Source organism: Copadichromis virginalis, linkage group LG1 (genome assembly GCF_057382275.1).
Source record: "Copadichromis virginalis isolate Kocher_CV1m ecotype Utaka linkage group LG1, C_Virginalis_male_GT1.1, whole genome shotgun sequence".
In the NCBI taxonomy this organism is placed as follows: domain Eukaryota; kingdom Metazoa; phylum Chordata; class Actinopteri; order Cichliformes; family Cichlidae; genus Copadichromis; species Copadichromis virginalis.
This window is the reverse complement of record NC_140618.1, coordinates 15448443-15468848: the sequence shown is the minus strand read 5'-3', so window position 1 is coordinate 15468848 and position 20406 is coordinate 15448443. Positions and strand designations below refer to the sequence as shown.

Below are 20406 nucleotides of genomic sequence, written 5' to 3'. Positions count from 1 at the left end.
AGGAAAAGCCATTCAGAGCTGACTAACTGCTGCCTTCAGAGTGGAGGAGGAATTGCTATTCCCTCGTGAACCACCCTTTGATTCAGTCCACGGCAGAGCAGTCAAGCAGTAAAAACTGATTTTTCTACAAAGAACACTGCTCTGAAAACAATAACCTGCTCTTTTTATCATTACCCACCTCTAGAACCAGCCAGCAGACTGTCTGCCAGGCTAAACTTTTTTTTCTTTTTTAGTTTTCTTAGTTCCTTGTTTACATGATTAATATCTTGCTTCCTTTTTTCTTACTTTTCTTTCATCACTGCTCTGCCAAAAAAAAAAACCCCAGTACTTTTATAAAGGGAGTAGCAAGAGATGGAGCAGAAAGAAACAGAAACTGGAATGACCTCACAGGTCACGTCGAAAGCAACAGTAATACCGTACGTTTTGCAGCTGTAGGCCACACTAAGCTATGATTTTGGGATAAAGACAACTGAATCGGCATGTGCAGCATGTAATCGTTTAAAAATCAGTGTCATGTAACCTTTACCAGTTTAAAAAAAAAAGAAGGAAATGTTTCACCTTGGAGAGATTTTTTATTATATTTTCTGGTGTTGTACTGGTGCCCAACGGCTTTCCTGACACAATTGACTCCTTATTTAGTTTGTCTTATATTACATAGCTAATGATAGAAGGTAAGATTAGAGAGCTTTGGCAGCAGCCTAAATAACGTTTTGGTCTCTCCTCTAATTTGGTTCGTCTCTACCACCAGAACACACTGGGCCGCCTAAATCATTTTAGGTTTTTAATAAGGTGACAGTTTACCGTCACCAGGCAGCTGAGTCAGGGATGTAATTTATAAAATGTTAGAGGAAAGTGTGTGAAAACAATCATAATCTTCTCTGTCAGAGAAGATTTAGTGTTGCTTTGACTGCTCTTGAAGCACATATAATTTTTTTTAAATAATTATATTTTCAGTCACAGCAGGATGTTAATAGCAAAACCTTGAACATACAGTAATTTGCTGTTCAATATTTACAATACCCCAAAAGATAACGGAAAGAGAGAAGAAAAACAAACAAACAAACAAAAAAAACACCAACAACAAACACAAATATAAAAATAAAATGTATAAGGGAGATTCAGTGTACAGCTAACTACGCTAGTGATATAGAGATTTGGTATCCGGTCATGATAAGGTGGTCATTTTAAATGTTTCCATGTACATTAGTAATGGCTGCCATGCCTTAAGAAATTATTGATTGAACCTGTCAGTGTATATCTCATCTTTTTCAAATGCAAAAACCTCATGAGCTCTGCAAGCCACTGTTCATGTGTGGGAGGAGCTTCCTGCTTCCAGGCACCTTGCAACGAGTGAAGCAAAGGAATAGAATTCGAATAGTATTTTGGCAGAATGACGGTTTAAGGTATCACCGCAAAGATAGCCATTAGAGCAGAAGGATCATATTTAACGTTATATATCTCTGAAAAGGTGTTGAATATAGACACCCAGTAGTTATGAGGATTGGGGCATCCCAAAAAAAAGTCCGAAGGAGTGACCCTGTTTCTGCTTTACATCTGTTACACAGGGGGTCAGCTCCCGGATAGAACTTGGCTAACTTTTCCTTGGAGATATGTAATCGGTGTAGGACCTTGAATTGGAGGAGCCCATGCCTGGCGCATGTAGAAGAGGAGAATACCCTATGGAGAAAAAGAAGCACATATAATTATAACACATGCACACACAAGCGCACGATACTTTTACCAACTCACTAGCTCTAGTATTTTGCCGTAAAATACAAAGTAACACAACCAGAAACAAGCTAGTGTGTTTGCATGTGTGAGTTATAAATGGTATGCTCCATAAATGTGCTTCCATTTAAATGTACACTTGTGATCTGAATGTGTGGGTGGGTGTGGAAATGGTTGTTTCAGCTTAGTAGCTCATCGGCTGAAAATGTGCCAACTTGACAAAAACACATGCAGACTTTCTCTACTATTTTATTTCAGATATGATTGGGTATCGTAATGGAAATAAGTCATTATAGAGCAGGAGGCAATCTCGTGTTCGATTGCACACAGATTGAAGCTAATGGTGTCTGTGTGCGTGTGTGCGGATGAGAAATTTTGTGTGCACACACCACATGAATACTGTGTATTTCATTGCGATTATGTGCACACACACAGATGTGCATGTGTCTGTGTGTGTCTGTACAGTACAGTGCACTTTCCAAAGCTGTTGCTTAGAGTGCTTTTCCTTCCACTGCAGCGTTCAGTAAATGTTTTCCCAGAGTGCGCCACTCTAGCTCAGCCCGCCTGTTTTTGGTCACACTCAGCAACTTTACTAATGAGTTGACTAACATGTTTAGGCAAATTTCTTCTCCTCCCTCCTTCTTGTTTCACACGTCTCTTGACTTGTTTTTATTCTCTCTATTAATGTATTTCTTATGAGATCTGTTGGTGACAGTATCAAGTATCAACAGTGACTCACCTCAGTTGGAGTTTTATCCTAATTTTTATGTTTTTATGCCCCGTTTACATGACGATTTCAAGCACCATTATATTTGTGAGTTCCTTCTGCTTTTGCTCATCACCGGTGTGGGAATCATGGATTCCTCTGCATCTCAGCCAGTCGCTTCTGTGGGGAATTGCTGCCGGGCATCCAAGATATTTGGTGTGCAGGAGATGTGTCGGTGTGTGGGAGAGGTTTGTGAAACAGGGCCGCTGTTGGATGCCTCTTCCACAGTTATGCTCACCGGTGTTCAGTTACTCTGCAAGTTGATGAGCTCTGGGCAAGTGGCAAGTTTCTAATCCAGTGTAACAGCCCCTGTGTCCTTGCTTTAACAAAAACTTTACTTCGGAACAAGACTGATTCCGAGTTGGAAGTTGATGGCTTTGGGAAACGCTTTCTCTTGGTCAGAGACTCTTCAGAAACTAGTAAATCACTCAGTGGAGGCTTGTGTCTCTATGGCAATAAAAACTGGTGCAACACTGATTATCAGGGAGACTATGCACAGCTGAAATTGAACTCATGTTTGTATCCCTGCGACCCTTTTGTATATATTCAGCTGAAAGCCAGGGTTGACACCAATTATTCAACTTTTTTTTTTTTTTTTGCATGATTTTAATTGCATCAAACCATTAAAATCTTAAGTAACTTTAACAGTACATTTCTTGTCCAACACAACTCTCAATCTGTCTGAATCTTTGCTACTGATTTGTAAAGGGGAATTAAAATCCTATCATAAAGCTCCACTCTGCACGTCCTGCAAATCGCCCCTAAACGAACTTGTTTGAAAGTGCCTGTGTTGGCCTGGAATAACAGAGAACTGTCTGCATACATTATATCTTGTGAAGATTTATCATTTATCCAAATAATAAATCATGGATCTTCTAATCTGTTAAAGCCTCAATTATTCAGTGAAATGTAAGTTTGAACCAAGGGCATGTGGATAAATACAGGGAGGCACAGAAGAAGGTTGAAGAAGAACTCAAGCTTGGTAAATACAGTTATAAAGATATAATCATTGATGAGGATAGAGTCTAAGAACATCTTTAATATTCATTTTAACATCATCATTTTAGTAGAAAGCAGTCGGTTTTTCAAAATGTAGCTCTCGGAAAAGATGTTTGCAGGTTACCATGTGAATTCTTTTCCAGGGGGATCAAGGACAGGAAAGCCTGAATGCTTATGAACTGTGCTGCACAACTAGACGGTATAGTTTGTTTTCTTTTTTACACTCCAAATTCATGTAATGATCACAGGCCTGTGGCACTTATATCTCCTCCAATAAAGAAATTGTTTAAAGAGATTACTAAGTATGACTCTGGCACACTTAGAAGATGCACAGACTTGTTTTGAATATTTTCTTCCTCCACTTTTAATTGCATTCAACTCCACATCTTATCAGGGAGACTTGAGAGGATTCATTACATTGATCCTTGATCTCTCTCCCTCACTCTCGATTTTCGAATTGTTTCTCCTACCCTCAAACTTTCAAGCTGCCACTTTAATCTGTCTTCATCTGTTATAGCTTCCGCTCCTCTCTTTCCTTTCTCTCATTCTCCATCTGCAGTTGGCTGTTTTATGCTTGTTTAAACAGAGATGGACTCCTGGGGTGTGTGTTTATGTGTGCACTTGCATTACTCATGTTGTGGTGGCGTAAGTCTGGAACATTGTGGTAACTCGTCTTCCTCTTAGAGAACAAAACAAATCCCTCATGTAAATCTGTCATTAATCTCTAGGGCGAAGACTTGGTATAAAGCTTAGCAAGTAGTGGTTGCGGTAAAGGGTTAGTAACTCTCTTAAATAAGACTAGTATTATACTGGCTTGCAAATGAGCACATAGTTTGTTTCAACCCAGAAATCACTTTAGACAGTCACATTGTTGGGACATGTGCTCCTCATGCATACAAATAAAAGAATAAAAAATTGAGAAAAATATGCAAAAGTGTGAATTTAAAAATGAGTATCATGGCTGTTATCATCACTATATATTATTATATTTTACATTTGTTTTTTTCCTTTTCTTTGCAAAGAAGACCATGAAATATAGCCGTACACCCACATACTATCTAAACATTAACCTGCCCTGCTCTCTTATATTAGCTAGACCTTCCTAATAGCAGGTTGGCCCACTTTTTTCTTTCCGAACTGCTGTAATTCTCTGTGGCACAGATACAACAAGGTGCTAGAAACATTCCTCCGAGATTTTGGCTCATTGAAACGATAGCATCGCACAGTTATTGCAGATTTGTTAGCAGCACATCCATGATGTGAATTTCCAGCTCCAGTACATCCCAACGGTGCTCAACTGGATTGAGATCTGTGAATGTGGAGGCTATTTGAGTTCAGGGAACTCATTGTCATGTACAAGAAACCAGTTTGAGATAATGTGAGCCTTAAGACATGGTGTGTTATGTTCCTGGAAACATCCAGAAGATGATCAAGATGGGTACACTGTGGTCATAAAGGGATGGTTGTGCTCAGGAAAATGACAGGTACTAAGGGGCACAAAGTGTGCCAGGAAAGTATCCCCCACACTAAAATCTTCTATTGTTCAGTTTTGATGAGCCTGTGTGAATTCTAGTGTTAGTTTCATGTTCTTAGTTGATCCTCTGCTGCTGTAGCCCACCTCCCTTGAGTTTTGACATTTTGCTGGCTCAGAGAAGCTCTTGCATAACTTGGTAGTATTAAGTGGTTATTTGATTTACTGCTGTCTACCTATCAGCTTGAAGGAGTTTGGCCGTTCTGCTCTGTCGTCTGACATAAACAATGCGTTTTCACTCAGAGAACTGCCGCTCACGGGATGTTTTAGATGTATACTCAGACCAGCATGTCTGGCACCAACAGCCACACCAGGTTAGAGACATTATACACAGTATACCTTTGTTAGTGCAACTACAAAATAAAGAAGAAAGAAAACCAAGGGAGAGAAACTATCACTTATTTTTCAACACGCAAATCCAGCAAAACTGTCTAACTTTGTTTGAACACAGAACAAGTTAAGCAGTCAGATTTAGTGACAGCAGTCAGGCAGAAATAATCACTGCATGTAACCTAAAATAAAGCTAATGAAGCTGAATACACGCATGGAGCTGCAGATGTAACGCTGTGCACTCTGATCATAACTGATTAAACTGCACTGTCAGTTTTGCAGTCACCACTGAAGCCGGACATCAACTAGTACTGTGGCTCAAACTCGGACTTTAAGCTATAACATAATGTTGCTCCTCCATGGTGATTTCTGCCTGCAGTGTCAGAACACAGCTGACAGACTTTTGGCATACAGTGTACTCTGTAGTTGTAGCTGCTGGTGCACACAGTTGACTACTTCTGAGGTAACCTCACACTGACACCAGCTACACTGTACTGCAGTCCTGTGTATTTTTGATAAAATCTGAATTGATTTTATCTGAACAATAAAAAAAATAAAATCTAAAAAACAACACAATGCAAAAGCCTGCCTAAGATGAAATTTTATTGATTTTTATAAAAAGCACTTTAGGGGATACTTGTGTATACTTGAGGAGATGGAAGTCAGTCCTGTTTAAGAGCTGTTAAAAATTCTTGTCTGACAGAATCTGGTCTGAAAAAACTATTCAAGTGGATGAGAATCATTTCACAAAAGGAAGATCCAAGACTTTCCTTTTCTGCAGAGGATAAGCTCATTAGAGTCACCAGAGATCCCCAATTAATGACACCTCAGATTAGAGCTCACATCAATGCATCCCAGAGTTCAAGTAGCAGACGCTTCTCAGCATCAACTAATCAGGCTTTCATGGCTAAATTGCTGCAAAGAAGTCACTTCTGAAGGTTATTAGTTGAAAAACCGAACTGCTTTGGTTCAGAAAATTTGGATTGGTTAGGCAATACAATGAGTTTGTGCAAACGCTGGCTACTTTAAAGAATTTTTTAACTTCATTTAAAAAAAGTTAAAGTTTATTATTTCATAATTTCAATTTTCAGTGTGGTAAAACCACTAAACGAGCGGAGGTGCCCAGACATTTGACTGTTTCTCTATGTGCATGCAACAGTGTCACAATGAGGAAAAAGATGTGTAGCGCTGTTTCTCCCCCGTCATATTTCCACCGAGTTTGTCTGCCTGTCTATTGAGAGATGAAAGAACCATGATTAGGTCATAAATACTTTATCAAAGCATCGATAGTCCGTACACACACACACACACGCACGCATACACACAAATGCACAGAAGGCACTCAGATACGGCCTTTGATTGGGTCTGATGGCCTTTGTAGTAGTCCCCAGAGTGACAGTAATTGAACCGATTCCAATGACATTAGAGACATAAACCACCCAGTCACAAGTTTTTTGAGGCAACATGACAGGAGAAAGCAAACCAATGCAATGCCTCGATGTGAAATGACAGGACCTCCCACTCTCCACCATCCCAGCCTCCCCCACCCATCCACTTAGAGATGTGCTATCCGTATACGTTTCCAAAATGTCACTGGAATCATTTTGATCTGCCCCTCCTGCCTGAATACTTAATGTTGCACAGAAATTCACAGTGGAGTCCTGCAGCTGACTGTAATTTAAAGTAGTTGTACAGGTTAGTCTTTATATCTCAAAAGGTTGCATGTGCTGGACTAGTGATGCCATTCTTGGGTTTTACCTTTGAAAGGTTTTTAATATTTTGAGGTTTAGTTATAGAACCAGATTCACCTGGAAGTTAAGCCATTGACTGAAAAAATGGTTTTATATCTTAAAAGAGTTGAATGGATTTGTGAATTGCATGTGTGATCTGACTAAAAGAATAGTCACTTGGAAATAGATGCAAATTAACTTTACTTCAGTGGCGTAATTACTTATCTCTGAATATGCGTGTCTTTGCGAGCGCTATTCATTACCTTACTGGTAGGCTCCTAAAATATGGAATCTAGAATTTGTGCACACACACAGACTGTGACATCTTTGATCTTATTTTCTATTTTCCACATCACTAACCACACCCTTCTTCCACACTCATCTGTCTACGCTTCTGTTTCTTTCTCACATTTATAATTTCTCCAGGTTTCATGATCCAAAACGAATCAACAGAAATGTTTCGACAGTAAGAGAAATAAATGGTCAAACAAATAAATGGATGCAGATTGAGATTTTCTGCACCCTTTTGCCACAGACACAGAGACAATTCCCTAAAAGATATTAAACAAAAGTAACCAACTTTAATTTGGAAGAAAACGCCTCGGGGCAAAATCTATGCTTTGGTAATTGTGTAATTCTCCACAGTGGGTATGCCAATATCTGAATCCTACCAGGCCTCTAATCCCCATTAAGAGCTCCTTTCAATTCATTTTCTGAAATACAATTCATTTGCTTCAGATAGAAAGTAGCCCTGTAGACACTGTAACATCTCTCAGTGTTTCATCTCCCCCAAACTGGGTCCTCCTCACACACACTCGACCACAATGTCAACTCATATCAACCCACACTCACTCACAGCTGTAAATGGGTCTCATTATTATCAGTAAGGACATAAATAAGCAGGTAAATTGTGGGAGTCCCTCACCATCTCTCAGAGTGATACAATCATCACCATGGTTACTGATAGACAGTGTGTATGCATAGCCGTGTAGTCACAGTACCTGCTGTTCCTTTGCATATGAATAACATCTCTAAAGCTAATAATATTTCCTCTAGGCAGTTAGAAAAGCTAGAAATAATTATTAAAATAGAATTTAATTTGTGTTATTATTACTGGTTAGTCCTTATGTTACACAGTGATGGATTACTGTGTTGAAGTGAAGACCTAAATGCAGGATGCAGGGGGCAGGGAGCTGAAGCTGAGCTGAAGTGAGCTTTATTGTTGATACAAAGTCCAAGGAATGAGGGGAAAAACACAGTATCCGGAATCCTGAGGGACTAGGACTAATGCAGGGCTGCACACAGAAAACATTCATGGGAAAGTAACGGGTATGTTCACTGATGACACAAAAAGACAAAAAGCATTAGTTTATATAAATGAAGACAGTCAGGATATTCATAACACATGAAGTAACTAAAATGCATACCATGTATCCTTCAAAGTAAAACTAAAAGTATTACAGACATGAATATTAAGGCTTTACAAGATGTCAGACTACAGAACATAGGGCACACAGGACATTAATCCTGAAATGAGAGAGATGGAGGATAGAAGAGAGAAACACTGAGGGAAGTAAAGGCTACAGCTAACAGAAATCTAAATAATAACCTAAACATGGAATTGCAAACCTGAAAATCATCACTAAAATAGTAATAAAGGGAAAACTAAAATAAAGGAGTCAGTGAACTAAACATAAACAGATTTTTCTGCTAGGGAAAAAGTAACCAAAACAGAAATGCAACAAAACAAAACTCGAACTTCAAACTCAAATATAGCAATAAAAACAAGCTCACATATATAAACCTGGTAATTGAAACTCAAATACACAGAAAGTCCTGTGACCATGACACTTTAAGGTGTCATATAAGAGAGCAAAGATGTTCCATCGATCCTCATGTACCACTGAACCAGGTCCAGGCAGTCTAAACAGAGCTGCATCCTCCCTCTCCTCGTCCACCGCCTCCTTCCAGGGTGGTAGTGATGTGTCCGACCAGTCAGGAGAGACAGTCCACTGTGTCCTGCTCTGCTTTGAGTTCTTGTACTGTTAGAATATGTCTGAAGCATCGTGCTTGAAAGACATCTTAGAGAGATTCTAGACAGGTTCTTGAACCACCTGAATTGGCTCCTTTCCACACTAAGGAGCTGTGGTTTTACTGTGAGCACCTCCCAAATGACTGAGCTCCCCATCCCATCTGAAAGGCTGAGCCTAAACACTCTTTAAAAGAAGCTCATTTCCACAGCTTACCTGCAGGATCTCATTCTTTCAGCCACACAGCTCTGCTCGCGGCAATAGGCGATTGTAGGAATGCAGATCGACCGGTAAATCAGCAGCTTTGTCTTCTCACTCAGTGCTCTCTCCACTGCAACAGACTTCCACAGTGTCACTGCCGACACCAGATCGATGCTTATGTCAGTCTCCAGCTCTGTGCCTCACCCACTCTCTCACGGCTCAAGATGATATATTTAATTTGCCCAATGAACTTCAAAGCAGATATTCAGAAAAGTCTGTAAATGCTGACAATTGAAAAGATGCTACGAGTTTTGGGATGATCTTCCGCTAGTGGTGTATCAATTAAATGATTAATTTCAACGCTATATAATTAAAACCAGCAAATACATTTTGCAAGATCTAAATCTTTATATTTGAGAGGTAGCAGAGTACCAGCAGCGTTTCACATTTCAGACTGAAGAACTGTTTGTTGAGACTAAAGAACATGTTATAGTGACAGTTACACTGAATGTTTCAGTTTCCTGACTCAGATCTCTTTCTTTCTGATAATAGCTTCTGCATCTGTAGAAGAGTAAGAGAACAAGGAAAGAGGCAGAGAGTCTGAGAATCAGAGGAGGTCGATTTTTGGAAAAGGCAGGACTTGATTCTTAAGCTTGTGTGTACGTGTTGCTGTTTGGGATGCAAAAGATGTCCAATAGCCGCTGCTGCAGATGTGGCTTTTCTCCAAGATTGATTGTTTCCCTCAGGGAGGGAGATGGTGAGTGTAAGACAGAGAAAGATTTATGCCCAGCTCAGTGCCCTACTACTGTTTGTTTAAATGTTCTTCCCTCTATCTCTGCTGTCAGTAACCGGTGTTGCCTTTTCCTAATAAGGTGAAAACGGCAAGGTACTCAAATACCCTCTTTCTGTTAGAAGACAGGATGACGCTTACATTTGCTTTTACCCTCTCTTACTCATAGGTTTACGTATGTGATCTGTTTAATGCTACTGTCACACTCAAGAAAACTGTGGTTGTAGACCACAGCACAACCAAAATTATGATGTTGCCTTTGACATGGTTGCTTTGAAAACAGGGACCAAGGTCTGTTAACACTCACAGTCGGTTTCCATTTTCAGAGTGCCTTTGGTGCATCAAGATAAAACCGCACTAAGATAGTCTGCTATCAGGTTTTGACTTAATGTGGTGAAGCTGGCAATTGCATGCAATCTGTTTATGATAATACTGCAACTATAAATGTGATAACTCTGTGAAAATCGCAAATCTGTAGCAGTCTACATACAAAAATTCCCATGAAGTTTTTACATTCAGAATTCAGAAAGTTCAGAAAGTCAAACACAAATTCAGAAAGTGCTCCTCAAGTAGTTACATAGTTGCTGCACAATGACAGTTTAACTTCAAAATTAGGTTTGCAAACCTTCCCCAATCTGTCACTGATTCCAGTCAATCTGACAGCGATCGTTTGAGGACAGGTCACCTACCACCAGGTGACCCGTGCAGTCAACTTGTGATTGAAAGTGCTAAACCAGAGGTTGAGGGTGTTGTACACTCAACCTTTGGACAACCTGGTCTCACAACTGCTTGCAGATGGTTGCCAAATAAGAAAAAAGTTTCACCAAGCAACCACCAATTTTTCCTAGTCACAAAGAGGTTGCTGTCCTTTTGCATTGACATTAAATGAATAGTCAAACCCAGATAAAGCTCTGAGCCTCGTGTGAACGGATATGAAATTGTTAGTTTCTGAATGAGTTTTAAGGGAATGGTGTTTGGAAGTTTTTCTAGCAAAAATGACAAACACTTTCTGGTTCCAGCTCCACAAACAGCAAACTTTGTTGCTCTGTTTACATCACTGTAAACTGAATATCCTTGGATTTTGGACAAAGTGCGCTGTGTTTATGTGATTTGGGTGTTTTTTTTTACTGGACAGCATGATATGATATGTCATAGAGTAGAGGAATAATGAGAAAAATAACTTCATCAATAACCAGAGTCTTAGTTGCTGTCCTGGTGGTTTATTTTATGAATGGGGTATGTGTGTGTGTTTGGAATAATGGGCTTTTTTGGTTACACACATAAACACCATTGTTTAGCAAAAAGCATTACATATTGCACTATTTTCTACACATGCATTTGCCAACTATTGTGAATAAGAACAAAGAAACCAAAGCCAAGAGGACTATTATTTTCTTATATGCACTGTTTAATTCATTAAATGAAAATCTAATGAAAGTATGTAACTGTTGTTCTCTCTTGATGTATTGGAATTCATACAGAACATGTGGCTCTGCTGTAAGATGCATCTGTACTCTGTGCTTTACAGTGCAGATGATAAATGTGTGCGAATAACAATACTGTGTGTGAGATGATGAAAGAACAATTTGTGTGTTGTGTGTGTGTGAAAGAGAGGAGTGAGGGAGGAAGATTTAGAGCAGGATTTTTCATTTTGTGGTGAATCCATTGAGTAAAAACCATCATTTCCCATGAGGCCTGACTCTAATGGTGTTTATTACAACTGCAGATTCAAATCGAATCAATTTGACGTGTTTACTGGTTTGAATATCAGTAGGATGGGAACCATCTGTCTGGGGCTCACTTTAAATTTCACCCTCCCTCCCTGCACATCTCTACTTCCCTTTAATTTTCCCTAGTCCTAATATTACCAATGTTAGACTTATTTATCTGCTTTGTGCACAGAGTAGAGAAACAAACCTAACTCACACAAATGCACCACGACCACCAACACATGCACAAACACACTTGTTTACCAGCACCGGCTCAGTAATTGACACATCAAAGACAGCTGTGCTGATTTTCTGTTTTTTAGCTTTCAGTTCGTTGCTAACTTCTTTTGTTTTAGAGTGTTTATTAGTGTTTTCTCCCTCATCAACTGTGTCTTTCTCTTTTAAACAACTTCTTCAGGCATGTTATTATTCAAACCATGTCTGCGCCAACTCTGCTAGCTGAAAGAAACAAACCATCCCTCTCCCTAGTTTGAAATTTCTCCTCTGTCGCCTGAAAGCCTTGGCCTGTTAATTCATTTGTTCTGACATACGTCCTTTATATCATGCAGACCACCCCAGTGCATTGTGAGAGGTTTATATACACAAGTGCTAAAGCATATCCTGAGCTGTCCAAAATTTCATACTAAAGTAATATTTAGTGTGCAGAGATTTTTTTTTTTTTGTGCGTCTGAAACTTGTATATATACCCAATAGTATGCGAGGTGGGGAATAATATGGTATACCAGCAGTGGACACCACACCAGCATAAACATCACCCCACAGAAGATATCAGAGGCTGAATCAGACATTATGATTTCCTGGAAGAAAACAAAGCCCAGAATAATAACAGGACTACAGGGTTTCTTATGCCTTTCAAAATGGGCCTTTGGGGGGGGGGGGGATTCTGCATATAAACACACACATATATAACCTCCTAGGACCTGGCGTCGACATATGTGGACATCACATTTTGGGTTGTCTAGACCAAAATACTAAATTTGGCTCTACAAGGGCCTGATATCCACTTACGAGGAAATTATACTGCCACTGTTCTACCAAAATTTAAAACGTATGTCCTTATGTGTGGATCCTATTTTTCCCAGAAACAAAAATCAGGTAGAAAAAAAATCTGGTAATTCTTTGTTTTTACATTCATCAGGTTCCAATCAGTCCCAACTGGCAAAGAGAAATTAAAAATGCATGCCATGAAAGAGTTTGGGTCTTAGGAGGTTAAGTCAGTGTTACCTTAGTTGTCAAAAGTGGGGGGTTTCTGTAAAGGCCATTTAACAAACCCAAAAGATTATAATTGATTAATTAAATCCAACTTTAACTGGTCAAAAAGTGTTTTTTATGGAGAAAAAAAATTCCTCCACTTACATGCTACCATCCACATATTACCAAGCTCAAAATGACCATCGTAATGTAATTATATGTTTCTTATGCTAAGTTTTGCATTTCAGATACAAAGTATAACTGGGGCTGAAAACATGAGATTTGCTGATGCAGATGCAAAATCTCATGTTGCCTTCCATGCATACATTTACTTAACCTTTTATCCAGTTGGGGTAACAGGGGGCTTGAGCCTGTCTCAGTCATCATAGGGGAAGTGGGCAAGTACATCCTGGATAGGTCTGTCACAGGGCTAACACAAAGAGACAAACCATTCACCCTCACGTTCACATCTGTGGTCGATTTAGAATCACCGGTTAGCCTAACATCCGTATCATTGGGCTGGATTACCCAGAGAGAGCCTCACTGCCTCCTTCAAAGTTGTCTCTTTGTGAGACACTGTACCACTTCTAGTCCTTCTGCTAAGGTTTTATCACAGTTTGCAACGATCATTCTGACCTCCTGCAAATATGTATCTGTTTACTATGTCAATATGATGACCTTTTATGTTGAATGTTGAATTTGGAAAGAGGACGAAGTCACGGGTAGCCAAATACAGTGAGTAGCGCTGGTGCTAAGTGAGGATTTTGTTGGTGTGGCCAGAAACTCCTGTGCAATGTGTTGTGAGAGTGTATGATGGAGCAATGAAATATGGCATAGCTCAGGTCATCACGGCAGAATCTGCTGACAGTCCAACCCTGGAGTCGACTTCACCGTGCACAATCCCATAAATGTCAAAAAAATAGAGCGCCAGCTATTGACTTGATGGATCATCTTGGAGGTTGCACACTCAGGTTCTTCCACTGAAAAATAAGAGTTTTAATAATCTGAGTTGTAGCTGAAGATCTATGTCTCATCACCAGTGATGATACTCGACATTGAATTTGGGTCAGTTTGACATAGCTGTGATTCTGAAGTTTAACGTACACAAGAAAGTGGTCGTGACCAGGGAGTGAGCTCAGCTGTAGAACTTTATGATCACTTTTTTGATCATATCTTTCTCAGAATTTCTAAAATTGTTAATAATCAACAATTTAACACCGTAGAGTCGTGCTGCTTTCGTGGGAAAAAAGTGTATCACTACTATTGTTGGTAGAAAAGTTCCTCTGATTTCCTAGTAGCACTGGGGTTTAATTGTATTTACTGACAGAGGTAACTGTTATTATTTTTATTATAATTGCATTTTTTTGTCACAGACATGTGGGGAAACAAAATTATTTCATTCGCTACACGAAATATTATGTACAGATCAACATTTGAAACAAAGTGTTTCTCTCTAAGCATGTCTTATTATTTCAAAACTATTTTGTTTTTCATTAAAAAAAAAAAAGACTTTTACTGGCTCAGAAATAACCAGGCGGTAATTTTACACAATCGCATAGCATGTCATGTTTCAGTGCCGCTGGAGTTTTGCAGGTGTCAAAGCTATGTAGAGGTGTTCAGAACATAGGATGAAAGGTATTGTTCATTTCCTGAAGCAATTTAACAAATAATCACTCACTCTTTTGTCTCCACATCTTCACCCTCTCCTTTAGGTGACGTGTAATTGCTTCACCATCAGTGATGGGGAGCTGCAGGAGATTGGAGTTGGCCTGTATCCAAGGTAACAAAGGGCAGCGTGGAGAGCATGCACATCTAAAAAGCATCATTAATTTCAATCTTGCTCGTAATCTTTGTTAGATGCCACTCTTACTTATAAAAAAGCCACAAAATTTAAAAGCTGCGTAGACTTACCTGCCCGATCACTGCGCCCTAACCAACCCCACCTGTCCTTGCACCTGCTCGCTTTTAAAGCCCTGCCTGCGCTTCTCGATGTTTTCCTGACAGTTCTTTGAAGTAGCAGGAAAAAGGGGGGACTCAAGGGAGTCAATTTTTGCTGTAAGGCAAAAACCTGAAAATGAATGTTGACTGTATATATTATAATGCTGTTAGGGGAAGACAGACGGAAAAGGAAAGCTGGAATTCATAGAGAAATGCTAGGTTTGGCTCCCAACTGATGTGGGATTGATAATGTGTTTGTTGTGTAGAATAGGGGGCACATTATTCGTGCAATGTAAGTAATTAGTGTTAATTTCTGTAGTTTGAGTAGATTTCGTTGTGTGACTGTAACATTAACCAGTCATAAAGTGTGTAAGTACTAGGGGTGCCACGATACACAAAATTCACGGTTCGGTTCGGTTCGGTTCGATACTTTGGTGTCACGGTTCGATATTTTTTCGATACAAAAAAATGTTCATGCCTTTTTAATTTGTCATTTATTAAAATTATAAATATATATTTTAACTCAAAAGTACAGTTTTTAAATTTAATGTTGCTGAAACAAAAGTAATTAAAAAAATAAATATCTCTCAGGGCTCTCAAAATTTCAAAATCCCTGGTAGCCCTTCGGGCAGGGACTCTTCAGTTTTTGGTAGCCCAAAATAAATCTAAGTAGCCCGAATAAAAAAAGAGAGCAATTTTTTGATTGTTTTGTTTCCTGTTTTGTTTCCTTTACAATATTATACATTAAAGTATAATATTGTAAAGGAAACAAAACATTAATCAAAAAATTGTTGAAAAACAAATTACAACATTGTATAAAAATTACAATCATCAACTCAAATACTTGGTTCTAATTGAACATAAATTTCTATGAACTTGTAAGAACGGTGTAGGACATGAATCAGTCTGTGTCAGATCCTGAATTTGAAATTTCCACTGAAGTCACAGGTAAGAGGCAAGTGGAACCAAGATCGAGGCCATTTGCTTTTTGAAGTTTGCAAAGACTGCTAAATTTTGCCAGTGGTAGTTCACTCTTTGCAACATAGTACGCTGTTCTAAACAGATTTTTCAGGTTTATTTTTAGTATGTTATTTGCAATTGGTGTTTGTTCTGGGAAAGATATTGCAGACTGAGCAATAATGCATTTCTTGCATTTCTCATGGGTTCTAATGGGGGCCTTTCTTAAAATGACTGGTCCCAGTAACAAAGGCGCTTGTCGACTCAGAAATCGAGAGAAAACCAACAACACACCCGGCAGAACATTATGTTATTTACAGGGGTGCACATAAGTGGTCCGCATGTGCGCATTCGCTGTCAAAATAAAAGACGCGCACCAGATAAGAAGTTGCAATGCGCGTTTGCGTCCATATAAAAAGCACTGTTTTTGTCCGCTAGAGTGGGATTTTCACGGCACATTCCGCACCACATCTCTGTGCGTTCATCATTTGTTTGAAGCCAGCTCACCTCCTGCAACCACTTTTCAAATTCAAATTCAAATTCAAATTCAAATTTTATTTGTCACGTACACAGTCATACACAGTACGATATGTAGTGAAATGCTTGGACAACTGCTCGTGACCTAAAGAGAACAAAAAAAGGAAAAGGCTATGAATAAGATAGGAAATAAATATGAAAAATTAAAAAGGGTAAATTTAACTAGGAAGGAATAAAATATAAATTAAGGTTAAAAATGAAATAACTGTACAACACAAATTAGAATGAAGGGTAAATTTAACTGGGAAGAATAAGATAAAGATAAATATATAAATTAAAGTTGAAAATAAAATAACTGTACAACAAAATACACAATACACAATATAGAACTATATAAGAATGTATGAAGAAATCTAAATATAAATAAATCTATACACAATAACAGCAGCTGTACAAGTATTAACCGGAAATGAAGAATATAGTGACCAGTGTTGTGCAAAACCAAAGTCCAGAAAGTCCAGTGTGTGTGTAAGAACCATATGTGTGGGTCAGTACTGTGTGGTGGTGTGATTGAGAGACCGTATCGCCTGCGGGAAGAAGCTCCTCCTCAGTCTCTCTGTGTTGGTCTTCAGGGAGCGGAATCGCTTTCCTGACCTCAACAGAGAGAACAGTCTGTTGTTGGGATGGCTGAGGTCCTTCACGATCTTCCTGGCCTTGGTCCAGCACCGCCTGCTGTAGATTGAGTGCAGGTCAGGGAGCTCGGAGCGGATGGTGCGCTCAGCTGACCGCACAACCCTCTGTAGAGCTCGTCTGTCCTGCATGGTGCTGTTCCCGAACCAGGTTAAGATGTTTCCCGCCAGGATGCTCTCTATGGTGCACGAGTAAAAGTTCCTGAGCACCTTGGAGGGCAGTTGGAAGTCTCTCAAGCGTCTGAGGTGGTAGAGACGCTGTCGGGCCTTTTTCACCACGGTGTTGATGTGACAGGACCATGACAGGTCCTGCGTGATGTGAACTCCGAGGTATTTGAAGCTGTCCACTCTCTCCACTGGGCACTCGTTGATGACGGGGGTCTGGTAGTTCCTCTCCTGCTTAGTGCTGAAGTCCACTATCAGCTCCTTTGTCTTACTGACGTTTAGAAGGAGGTTGTTCCTCTGGCACCAGTTCTCCAGATTCCTAATCTCCTTCAGGTAGGCCGTCTCGTTGTTATCAGAGATCAGGCCCACCACGACGGTGGTGGGCCTGGTGGTGGGCCTGTATTTTCCGAGAATACGTGCTTCTTTTGTGGTTCGGACTCCTTCTGACATTTGTTTGGAGGTGGAGGAACACCAAAGTAATTGCTTAAAGGAGCTTCTTCGACATCTTTAAGAGTTCTAAACAAATGTCTGTCCTCCTCCAGAAAATCTTATGTATGCAAACACGCGTTGCAACTTCATATCTTGTGCGCGGTTTTTTTTTTTGTTTTTTTTTGACTGCAAATGCGCACCTGCGGACCACTTATGTGCAGCCCCGGTTATATAGCTCGTCATATTGCAGCCACAGAAATTCTTTTGTCCATGAAACCATAAAGCTGCACTTTCTTTTTGCCTTATAGTCTGATTTGTCATAACTTTTCCGTTTTGTGGTAAGCTTTTCTTTGGCTGTCACTTCTTCACCCTGACCTGTCTTATTTGGCTCAGCAGAACTAAAATATAGATCCTGCTGCTTTTACACACACTCACATAACGGTCAGTGATTCTCTGCCCGATCAACCTCTCATATGTTTAAGCTTGCTGCGGGAGATTTCACTTGTCATGTTTGCATAGTAAGCTAACGATTGATAAGACGATGTCAGAGGAATTGGTGCGCAAATTATCATCACTCACCAATCAGTGCTGTCGCTCTCTATACACAGTTCGCGCGATTGCAAAGTGAAAGCAAAAAACAAGCGCAAATTCAAACGCGATTTCAATATGTCACATATTGACAGTGGCTCACCGATGCCAATGACATAATTACCCAGCTACATTTCCGAAAGAATGCAAAAGCATTGACATATATTTTTCCTTCCTACAATAGCCCGACGGGCAGGGCAGAGATAGATTTTGGTAGCCCGACTGGAAAAATCGCTAGCCCCGGGACGTCGGGCTAGCGATTTTGCGAGCCCTGTATCTGATTGAGGAATCACTCATCTTTGGAAAAGAGAGTTTATTACAGAGAAATGGCTCTTTCCAAAATAAAAGCTATACTATACGCTTCTTCTGGGCTATATTCTCAGCAGCATATTGTAGCGGGTCAGGGCTGTTCGGGGTTCTGTTTGTACAGTTATGTTTTGTTTATGTTGCCATAGTGACGGGTGACGCCCTCTCGCTGCGACGGTGTGTCCTTCCGGGGTCAGAGGGCGCCCTGTGTGTTGTTGTTGTTGTTGTTGTTATTGCTGCTATGCGGTTGCCGCGCTGAGCAGTTAGCTAGCGGCAGTGTTCTTCTGCAGATGTCAATAAACGGCTGTGCTCCCTGGCTAGCTCACGGAAAGCAAGACCAAACCACACCTCCGTCTCCTCCTTGTCTGAGCTCGCCACATTGGTGTCAGAAGTGGGATGATGGTGGCACCCCATGTTCTGACCCGAGTGACTTTTCCCCCGGTCGTGACCGGCCGGTGCGCCAAAAGAAGGCACCTGGACATTTGCAGGACTTTGTGTGGGGTAGTGGGGTCGTCAGGGATGACTGACCCCTTAGGTGGGGGCTATGTAGCGGGTAAGGGCTGTTCGGGGTTCTGTTTGTACAGTTATGTTTTGTTTATGTTGCCATAGTGACGGGTGACGCCCTCTCGCTGCGACGGTGTGTCCTTCCGGGGTCAGAGGGCGCCCTGTGTGTTGTTGTTGTTGTTGCTGTGCGGTTGCCGCGCTGAGCAGTTAGCTAGCGGCAGTGTTCTTCTGCATATGTCAATAAACGGCTGTGCTCCCTGGCTAGCTCACGGGAAGCAAGACCAAACAACACCTCCGTCTCCTCCTTGTCTGAGCTCGCCACAATATTAAACATATCAGGTCCCCATAAGGAGAATCATGTGCTAACGGCTGTCTAAATGACTCAGGTAAAGTTTGTAGCATGCATGCTTGTTGTTTTTGTCTGCTTCCACTTGTCTTTGCACTAGGATGATGTCGGTGTAAATGTGCAGTCATATTCGTTGTGTTCCCACTAGTGCTGTCAGCGTTAATCTCGTTGAAATGACGTTAACGCCACAACACGGCAAATCTCCGTTAACGAGCTACCCCTGATCGCCCCGTGCGTGGGGCTAGACGGCTAACACGTTAATGAGCTAACTGCACTAACACACTACTTCCCACCCATGTAATTGAGCATTGCGTGGCACATCCAACATACTGTTTTACTTTAGTCTATGACGCGCTTACCTTCAGGGTCATACGTCACATGAAAACCAAAAAAATTCCAAACGCCAGATCTGGATGAGGGTGGGGGAGGTTCAATTTGCCATGTTGCAAGGAGAGCTTAACTTCTGTCTGCTAGCTTGCCCTGCACTCTTCCTTCTGACAATGCTGTCTGTGTTGAACGCTCAATGGATCTGCGCTCGGCAGTGCAGCCTAGGCGGAGTAGTCGAACGCAGATTCACTGAGCGCTCAACACAGACAGCATCGTCAGAAGGAAAGTTGATAAAATAAATTACAAATGTTGTATTGTTCGATACATATGCGTACCGAACCGAAAGCACTGTATCGAACGGTTCAATATCGATACGAGTATCGTTGCACCCCTAGTAAGTACGTCCATTTTTAGTAGAGCAGTTAACAAAATATTATTCACTCTCTCTGCTGTCCTAGAAAGTGGAATGAAGGCCGTATACAGCCTTGCACTGGCATATTTTTGCCTTTTCGTATCACTGCAGAGACTCACCGAAAGACTAAAAATCTTCCTGTCACAGTTACTCTATAGCTCAGGAAAGGCAACCTCTGGTGTTGTGTAGATTTTGAATATCTGCCTCAGTTTTATTCACATTCATTCTGATATGTCTACCTA

At 40.5% G+C, this 20406-nt stretch overlaps 1 protein-coding gene across 1 annotated transcript in view; it reads left to right on the top strand.

Annotated features, from left to right (window-relative positions):
* The window catches only part of smyd3 (SET and MYND domain containing 3), a 103857-nt gene that overhangs the window by 66242 nt on the left and 17209 nt on the right, over positions 1-20406 (top strand). Inside the window, exon 6 of the mRNA XM_085452261.1 lies at positions 14739-14806. Coding sequence (XP_085308387.1) covers positions 14739-14806 — 68 coding nt within the window. The remainder of the gene's footprint in view (positions 1-14738; positions 14807-20406) is intronic.